The following is a 9,931-nucleotide window of genomic DNA, read 5'->3' on the forward strand; positions in this document are numbered from 1 at the left end:
TTTCAGCCATTAGGAGCAAATATCCAGAAATGACCCAGAAATGCACAAATGATTTATTTCTATGTGGTGTGAGACCATCTTTATTTCAGTTTAAAATATGTAACTTTCATATGACGGATGACTTCTTATCTGAGAGCTGCCTCGTGTAATCACACATTTTATAAGCCAGATGTTCACCGGTTTGATGGGGAAATATAAGTTGCAGTACCACTGAAAATTCTGCATATCCCAAAGTCTGAGGCCATCTAACTTCAAAATGTTCAAGGCAAGACACTACATGTGAATATAGGGTAAAAATGTTAATGCGCATATATATATATATATATATATATATATATATCACCATATTTTCTACAGTTCAGTAATCGCAGTAAATTAAGACAATGGTTTCATATTAAAATGCTATGTTTAAATATGCATGAACTATTTAAATATGCAGTACTTTGTGTACATTTCCAGAACCTAAATTTGAACGTTGGATAAACCAAAATTCCGGTTTCATTTTGTTGACAGAGTCAGAGGGGATTTTGGATTTCGCTTTATTATTCTATAATTTAGAAAATAGTGTCGACAGACAGAAAATAAAATAAAAGAATATGTTGTTTAAATCAGTTAATGATATACAAACAAACCGCTCATCCAAAAACACATATTTAATATTACATTTTTACTGTTTTCTTTTCACTAGTCTGAAAGGATATATTATGGAAGCAAAATTGACCAGTGTCTAAAAAGTTGATGGCAGCTGATTGAGACGCATCCAGTGGTTTTGCCTGTAGTGTCTTGCCTTATGTCTCTGATATCGCTCAATGAGAAGGAGATGCTGATAATCCTTATAAATGCACACAGAAAAATAACTGCACTATATCTAAACAGGTTTATGGCATCTCCAATGCAATAGTTTACACAGATCGAGCCACAGCTGCTTCAACCTACTCAAACACACTGAAGATATTTTGTAAATCCCAGATAAAAACGGCTTGCAATGTAATCTAATTGTGCATTTACAGATAGAATTACTTCTTTTTTTAGATCACCACATGAAATGCTGTTTTTTCCCAGTGGATGTTCATAATGTATGTGTTCGCTCTGATCGTCTACATGTCGTCTTTATCCTTGGCTCCGTGTTTGAGAATCCGGGTGAACTCGCCATAGTTAAAGTTTCCCTTTTTGTCAATGGGTGCCTCTCTGAAAAGCTCGTCCACATCTTCATCTGTGAAACGATCTCCCATGGTGGTCAGCAGCTCTCGCAGGTGATCTTCATGAATGAAACCTGCGCAGACAAGAGTCAAACATGCAGTCAGAGCTATGAGACCTTTGGTTTTTATATACAGTGTGTACAAGATGTAAACTACATTTGAATATTAAGGTATTTTAAAATTATTTTACTGTTATTTGTGTTTTTTTGCATCTGCATTTGGAGAAATGATATCCATATCTTATATTTATTAGTATTAATGTATATTTTAAATAGAAATAAAAGCAGGCTTGGGGAACAGCAAATACATCGGTTTTACATACAAATACATACATTCATTAACATGAATTAACACTGAGCAATACATTTGTAACAGTATTTATTCATCTTTGTTAATGTTAGTGAATAATAAACCAGTCGTTCATTGTTTGTTCATGGTAGTTCACGGTGCAATAACTAATGTTATGAAATACAACTTCTGATTTTAACAATGTATTAGTAAATGTGGAAATTAACATTAAGATTAATAAACGCTGTAGAAGTATTGTTCATTTTTATTTGATACACTTGTCGAGTAGTGAATCAAGCGGCTTACAAATGAAGCATGCATATAAATTATAGAAAATGTAATTTTTTAATTAGCATGTTTCTGTAAGTAACCTTGTATTATGGAGGCCCAAACCTGCAGAAATGAAAAATACATTCATAAATAAATATGGAAATAAATATACATGTGGGAATAAATAAATATAGAAAATACAAAATAAAACAATTTTAAAAAATGCAGTAAGTAATAAAAGGGAAAAACTAATGCAACAATACATTTAGGACTAAATTTGATTATAAAATTAATTGCATTTGTTTTATCAAGTCATATGGTCATTTATTTTCATAGTATTACATTTATTTGGTTCAAAATATTGATTTCTCGATTTTAATTGATTCTTATTTTGATGAACTGAATGATATTGATTCTTAAATCCCAAGAATCAATCTTTCAGTGTTTCAAATACCCCTTTTCCACCAAAGCATTTTGAGAGCCGGTTCGGAGCCGGTACCTACTCGCGAACCGGTTCTTTGTGTTTCGACAGCCAAAGAACCGGTTCTCGGCCAGGAAAACTGGTTCCAAAGCGGCACCAACTCTTTGCTGGACTAGAACCAGAGAACCGTTCTTTTACCACCGTGTCATGCTTACGGCGGGGCTGGAGGCGGGTTTAGATGTGTCCTAAACATATTTTATGACCGCAAACCCAGGAGAAACATTTGCAGAAACACGATGTAGTCCACCATTGTAATTATTATGCTTGAAGTTGGCGCAAGCGTTTCTAGCTTTTTTTAAATTTTATTTTTTTATTTAAAACATTATGTAAGCAAAGAAGAAAACAGTCAAAATATAGAACAAATAAACGGAAAGAAAAAAAGACACAAGACAGAGGTACATAACTAATCAGAAATGATTACATATCAAAGGAAAAGATTAAAAGACTTACTTATTTCAATTGTTTTTAAAGCCTTCATGGTACACAAGTTAGAGATAATCCCAAAATAATGTACTTGCTAGCGTTTCTGTATGGCGACGTACACAGTGACGTAACGACGTCGTTCGCTGGGCGCTCTAGTCAGTGGGAAAACAAACCGGTTCTGAGAAGGTTCGCAAGTTGAACCAACTCCGAACTAACTTTGAACCAGCACCAGTTCCGAACCAGTTCTTTTTTGGTGGAAAAGGGGTAAAAGAAACACACGAGACAGGAGTAGCGAACTTCACTCATCTTGTTTAATCATTCCCTTCTGTTATTCACACATTACACAACACTTCAAAATAGTAGTCAACAATGTTCAATTCTACTTATGAACACAACAGAATTTAATCTAATTGCTTGTGAATCGAATTGTCAGTGCCCAGGCCTATTTATTTAGCATTTTCGCAGGTTTTGGCCTCCAACTCTGAGACCCTCCATGAACTCTTTATATTAAACCAGTGTTTGTTTTACCAGATCCTTCCTCATCAAAGCAGGCGAAAGCGTTCCTGATCACGTCCTCCGGGTCGGTTCCATTGAGCCGTTCCCCAAACATGGTGAGGAACATGGTGAAGTTGATGGGACCTGGTGCTTCACTCATCATTCCCTCCAGGTAATCATCAGACGGGTTCTTACCTGAGCACAAACACACCAAAGACAATGTCATTAGATGTAATAATATTATAATATTATGTCACTTCCTCTCTATCAGACTTACCCAGAGAGGCCAGCATGTCATGCAGATCCTCTTTATCGATGAATCCGTCTCGGTTCTGGTCAATCATGTTGAAGGCCTCTTTGAACTCTTGGATCTGTGACTGGTCAAACATGGCAAACACATTTGAAGTGGCTCTCTGTGGCCTCTTCTTAGTGGTCTTCCCCTTCGCTCGCTTGCTGGACATGTTGATGGTGTTTCAGGTCTAAGGAAAGAGCAGAAGATATTCTTTAATACGTCTGCAGGCGACAATTACAGGGTCCAGAGTCAGTTGCGGCCTTTGCCTTGTTTCACCCATTTCACTTGAACAGAAGAAGCTTCAGTTTGCCCTCGAAAAAGATAATGATAGTGCTGTATTCGCAAACGATGACCCAGAGGCCTCTGATAATGTTTTTTATTTCGCCAGTACAGCCGAACCGTATGGATTAACCATCAACATTGACTAAACTAAAGTCAATGGCATCAACAGCAGAAGTCTACAGTAGAATTGGTCCGGCTTCTGTCGCCTTCGAATGGTGCTTTTGTAGGAAGCATAATGTTAATGTCAAAACAAAAAATCATATTTTTCAGACACTTATCTTATCAGTATTATTACATGGATCTGAAACGGGGACACTGCTAAAAGTCCCCCTGTATTCAATAATTGTATGCATTAAAACTCATCTTTGATCTCTAAAATAAAATATTTGAAAAAGTTTTCCTTGAAAAATATTCTTCATGCCTTTAAATAGCTTGAATGTAACTTGACACCCTTGCCACATTTAGTATACGCAGTTCTATGGATATGCAAATGAGCCCCGCCTCCACTCACTCACTCACTCACTCACTCACTCAGCTCAGAGATCCACTCGTTGACGATCACACGTTGATCTGATTGGTTACAAGGTCGTTTGTGACGTCAGAAACACCAGCGATTTCAAACCGTGTTTTTGCAAAGGCCGCAGTGTTTGGTCATATTGGTGATTTTAAGACAACTTGACAAACCAGGATTAAGAGTGATGGAGTGCTGCGAGGATTATGTATTTTGTAAGCCTAAAACAACTGAAAACGAGTTGCATTTTAGCACTTCCGGTTCCACCGTCCTGACATCTGTGGGTTTTTTGAATGAGTCTTTGGTTAAAATGCCTGAACTAAGGTCTGAGGTGAAAAGCTGGAGATATTTTCACATTTCAGAGAACATTCAAAAATAATATTCCCATAATGTTTGCAAAATGGAATGTTCCCTTAACGTTCGCATAACCAAGAAAAAACGTTTAAAACACGGAACGTTTTAAACTTTCCGAAATAACGTTATCATAACTTAAAGCTACAATATGTAATTTTTTTCGCCGCAGGGGGTCGCTAACCTCTTACAATAACAAATCTCTAATAAAGTTTATGCGAAATATTATGTATGAGTGAATACATTGATGTTTTTAACATGACTGTGATATGAAGCAGGGCACGATTGCTAATGAGAGACAGATATCAGCGCGACACGCGAGTCCCGCGGATATAAAGAAATAAGGACATTTCATTCTGATGAACTAACGTTACACACAAGTGCTGAATAACTCACACAGGACAGTTTATTAGACGAATGAAACTCGTGAGGAAACACAGCGCTGTCTACACTATCACACTAATCTGCATTTGAGTGTGTTAAAGATCAATATTAGATCAACATTAGAATAACATACTGATCATATTCTAACATTTCATCATGTTGAGCTATATAGCATTGATTAGTTTTATGTACATTTGATCATCACCAGTGACCTGTCTAATAAAGTACACGCAAGAGCGGCGTCTTTGTCAAGTCAAACTTAGTCGTGGACGCTAGCTCTCGGCATCTCAAAAACACCACGCCGATATTGATCCTCGTTTTATTTCTGCTTTTGTCCCAAAGTCTGCTTGCCATGATCCATAATGTTTGAACAAAACAACAACATCGTGCTGCTAAACAAACAGAATTTACAAATTCTTGGAAACATTGAGGATAATGTAAGTACCCAATTGAAAGAAATATATGACTGTGCAAGTGTTTTTTGGATATTTTGATACAACATTTCTTGCATATTGTACCTTTATTGGGAATGTTAGCAAATAATTTTTAGAACATTTTTTATCTCTCAGAAACACTAACATAAGCAGCACTCGGCTGACAGCGGGAGTGTAATGAGGTTTTCATACAAGGATTTATAGACAGACCAGAAGTCACTTTAAGATGTGCCATTTAATACTGATTTAGTTAGCTGTCGCCCTTTACGATTCCCTCCAAAGTGTTTGTGATTAATGATATTAGTCAGCTTTGATGTAGGGAAACATTTTTCTATCTGTAAACAGAGCAGATTCACTAAAGGTCTTTACGGAAATTAGCATCAGAGAAGATGTTACTGATGGTTTCTGTTGAGTCCCATGTGAACAGCAGCACATTTCATAACCATGACATCTATCAATACATCATTCATTGTGAATGTGTAATTCATGTTATACGGAAGACCACAGTCAGCTAACACTCATTTTCATATCTGTGTTTTTATTGCTCTTGCATCATAGTTTATCAAAGTCTTCCCAATATAGCAACCAAATGCTGTGATGATCTATGCATTCTGTCTATATCAGGCCTGGTCCATATGCAAACGACCTGCTGTTAATCCTGCTGTCTTCATAACGAATTAATAAAACCCAGCTAACATCTAAGAATGTTTTGCTAACATTTCCAGTAAGTTATGAAAAAAGTTATTTTTGTTCAAAATAGTTTCATGTTCTTACTTATGTGCACTTTAAGGGAACGTTCCGTTTTAGAATTCTGCAAACATTAGGAGAACGTTATACTTATGGATGTTCTCTGAACCTTCTGAAACTGGTAGTAACAATTAAAAAAATGTAAGGCGAATTTTATTTTTATGAAATAAAATGTTTCATAAAAAAAGTTCCATAAATGATGTATACATAATGTTTTTGTTCTAACATTTTGATAATCATTAATAAAGACCAGATAACGAACGTTCTATCAACATTACTGGAAGAACGTTAGCTGGGAAATCGTCTTATGAGTATGGAAAGTCTAGTATCTCCAATAATTGCTTATTTTGGGTGTAAAATTACATGATTCTCTATTTCAGGGGTTCTCAACTGGTTTGGCCATGGTACCAAAATGTTCTCATGGTCATGAAGTCACAACCCACATTTTTAGGAATTTGAATCAAGTAGCCTATTTATTTATACACATTGCGTATAGTCACACTTTACATAACACAAACTGTGAGAATATCACTAACACACTGAGAAATAAACTGTTGCTATATTGTACGGCCAAATAGCAGTCCCAGTAGTTTTGTTATTAGCCTACAATAAATTCAGTAAGTTGGTATGAGCCAGCACATCAGTCATCCAAAAATATAGAAATTAACACAAAGTGAAAATAAAGTGGTAGTTCGCATTAAGGTTATGGAAACTATATTTACCATGATAAATGCACAATATTAACATTGTGTTAATAAAACAAACTGATCCTGGAGAATACATGCATGCAAAACCTACGACCAATTACGTGGGCTAATTTGTTGGTAGTTTTTGGTAATTTCATGATTCATGTGACTACAACTACGACTTTGCGATTTGCGCGGGGAATTGACGTGTGCGCGCCTCGAGCACAGTAACTGCTGATAGGAGAGGGAACCTCGTTTATTCTGAGGTGAGACTTTTTATTTCGTATCCAGTTAAAAATATAACGTTAGAATAATGACATTGGCATATAGACTGACAGCATTCAATCTGACAGCAGATACAGAATCACTAACCCGTTTTTCCTCAGGCACTCGTTACTTGAAGTGCGTCTGACAGAACATTCAGCAGCTTTTACGCACGTATTTCAGAATAAAACTCTCGCATCAGTAACGTTAAAAAATTCAGTTTTAGTTGCTGTTGTTGTTTCTTTGACTACACACTCTGCGACCCACTCAAAACATGGACAGATGAGAAACACTTCTCTATTTTAAACTTACTGACTGCATTATTCCTGGCTGTCCTGTGTGTGTCCTGAGTTATAGAATTGATTAGCTACCTGCTTATTTTAAGCTGTGTGTGTGTGTGTGTGTGGCCCGGGTAAACTCTAATTTATGAGGACGATATGTCCTATAAATACACCATATCCGAAATTCTTGTCCTTGTGGAGACATTTTTTGGTTTCCATGAGGAAAACAGCTTATACATCATACTATGTGATGTTTACTGAAAATGTAAAAATGCAGAAAGTTTTCTGTGATGGGTTTAGGGGTATGGTTAGTGTAAGGGGATATAATATACAGTTTGTGCATGCAGTATAAAAATCATTATGTCTATGGAAAGTCCCCATTAAACATGTAAACCCAACATGAGTGTGTGTGTGTGTGTGTGTGTGTGTGTGTGTGTGTGTGACAGCATCATCAGAACACAATGTCCAGCTCGGCCACAGGATTAAATGCAGGAATTTAGAAACAGACCGGACCAACTGTCTGAAGTACATCAAATGCTCATCCCTGCCAGACATTTTCATGCCCTCATTGGGTCTTAATATGCTCAATAAAATAAGAATATATCGTTGGGTTTTAATTGGATAAATTGGATTAAGCTCGGGTTAAAATATTGGTTTAAGTGTCGACCAGTTTTTTTTCTTCCTGTTTTAATTTTTTCTGTGTCCTCAATTTAGGATGTCACTTCAATGTCACTTTCCATCCTGTTACTTTTTCGGGGAAGGAAAACACTTTAAAAGGACTCAGGAAGTGACATCAACATGTTGGGAAATCAGCAGCACAAACATCATCAGTAAGTATATTATCGATGGATTGCATGAATTCTGTTGTGTCCGTTGGTTTTTCTCTCTAAAACCTGTTTAAATGACACAAATCATCATAAATGAACTTTAAGTTGATATCTTAATGTACTCTTAACTCTCAATCCCTCGCTTTTGCTGTTATGAACACCCTGTCACATCCTCCCTTCATTTGTTTGTTGCTTCTGGAACTGGAATCGCAGAATTCAGAGAGACACTAACAAGGCCGTCCAGTGATATTGCTTCACGAAAACTTGTGCAGTTTAACAACAGTAAGTCCCCCAAAGAATCAAGACAACACTGAAATCTAAAACAAACACATAGTTGCTGATTTCTGTTAATGATTTTCTTCTGCAATCATTTCAGGTCCTGTCCTCCAGCCAATGTTTATGTCATGGGTCTGACCTCTGACTTTTGACCTCCACGGTGCACTAACAAAAACACCAAATGCTGTATTCCAGATGAAGCCAAGTCTACATGCAACGAAACACATTATTCTCTGAATAATTAAAGTTTCTATGAGTTATGACCATCACTGAGGATGACAAAACTCCTGGATCTATAACAGAAATACATTAGAAAGCACAGTATTCACTCACTGGACACTAAAATAAATCATTCAAATGTCCAGATCATTTTGCTCAGCTGTAAAATAAATGATCCTGGATCAGTTTTAGCTCCATAACTCCCAACATACGTCACCAGCTCCATCTAGATCTTTCCTCAGTGCCTGCCTAAATTCATCCACAACTTTTGTGGAAAGCCTAAGACTTTCTAAGCACACGAAACCAAACCAAAGCACAATTAACTCACCTTTGCAACAGCTGATGAATTGTGCTGTCCACTGTATGGTGTCTTTGTGTTGGAGAGGGAGACAGTTACACTTACGGGACACTAAAGTTTCTTCAGAGCATCAGCTCGAGTGATGCGCCCCTCCCACTTTACTCTCGGCCAATCAGAGCTCTCCGTTCTCCAAGACAGAGCCGGCCCACAGCAGGGATTTACCATATAAGGGCAAAGAATGCTCAGCCTGTCTTTGTGTTTAAGGCACACAGAGAACGAGAGACCCAGAGGAATCAACATGAAATGACAGGAAAAGAGATAAGCTGCCTTATTTAGAGAGAACTGGAGTCGCATCATGAGGGATGAATGCGTTTGTGTACATTCCTCAAAACCCCTGGTTTAACATGCCTTGGATGGGCAGTGAACTACTACTGAACTACTCTACTACTGAAACTCTTTATTATAGGGAGATCTGTTCCCTGGATAACTCTGTTTATATTCAATAATTCTCACTTTTATGCATGACAATAGTTTGGTTATTGTCTTCCAAGGCCATTAAGTGTGACAGGAGCCATGAACCAAATGAGAGAGAGTTATTATCATTATTATTATGGAAGTTATTATCTTATTGCTCTTGCAATAGGTCTTTTATGTCCAACATTAAAGCTGGAATTGATTACCATTTACAGTGTGTGTCTTTATAGAATATCTAAACACCGAAAAATATGATGGTGAATGAGCATAAGCACTGCAGTTATAGCTTTTATTTAATGCTGGGATACACATTATTAATATAGGTACACATGACATAATCGCTGCGTGGACATTATGCTTTTATTGACAAAAGTAATTACTAGCATGTTATTTCAGATCTCTGAACAAAATACATTTCGACAAATGCCATGTGTGACAAAATATTTTAT

General features: G+C 36.8%; 1 protein-coding gene and 2 long non-coding RNA genes across 3 annotated transcripts; 2 read left to right on the forward strand and 1 right to left on the reverse strand.

The window, feature by feature from the left end:
- Positions 1-52: 52 nt before the first annotated feature.
- On the reverse strand, positions 53-9,189 carry myl9b (myosin, light chain 9b, regulatory). The gene is made up of 4 exons (XM_077199876.1): positions 9,039-9,189; positions 3,434-3,635; positions 3,190-3,351; positions 53-1,273 (listed from the first exon to the last, which is right to left on the reverse strand). The coding sequence occupies exons 2-4, from the start codon at positions 3,615-3,617 to the stop codon at positions 1,098-1,100; spliced, it is 522 nt and encodes a 173-aa protein (XP_077055991.1). The 5' UTR covers positions 3,618-3,635; positions 9,039-9,189; the 3' UTR covers positions 53-1,097.
- On the forward strand, positions 7,040-8,218 carry LOC143707123 (uncharacterized). Its single transcript, XR_013193081.1, has 3 exons — positions 7,040-7,109; positions 7,835-7,913; positions 8,103-8,218. It is a non-coding gene; the product is annotated as an uncharacterized LOC143707123 (long non-coding RNA).
- On the forward strand, positions 8,367-9,692 carry LOC143707122 (uncharacterized). The gene is made up of 2 exons (XR_013193080.1): positions 8,367-8,497; positions 8,592-9,692. It is a non-coding gene; the product is annotated as an uncharacterized LOC143707122 (long non-coding RNA).
- The last annotated feature ends 239 nt before the right edge of the window (positions 9,693-9,931 follow it).

Source organism: Siphateles boraxobius, unplaced genomic scaffold, assembly GCF_051911475.1.
Source record: "Siphateles boraxobius isolate OS27281-9 unplaced genomic scaffold, OSU_SipBor_1 41, whole genome shotgun sequence".
NCBI lineage: Eukaryota > Metazoa > Chordata > Actinopteri > Cypriniformes > Leuciscidae > Siphateles > Siphateles boraxobius.

What these genes read in the sequence shown, in the direction of transcription:
- myl9b (XM_077199876.1), bottom strand. Translation starts at nt 3,617, where the DNA reads ATGTCCAGCAAGCGAGCGAAGGGGAAGACCACTAAGAAGAGGCCACAG. An exon ending in TGACATGCTGGCCTCTCTGG is followed by an intron (nt 3,352 to 3,433) that starts GTAAGTCTGATA and finishes GTTTGTGCTCAG; the next exon opens with GTAAGAACCCGTCTGATGAT. An exon ending in CTTTGATGAGGAAGGATCTG is followed by an intron (nt 1,274 to 3,189) that starts GTAAAACAAACA and finishes TTGTCTGCGCAG; the next exon opens with GTTTCATTCATGAAGATCAC.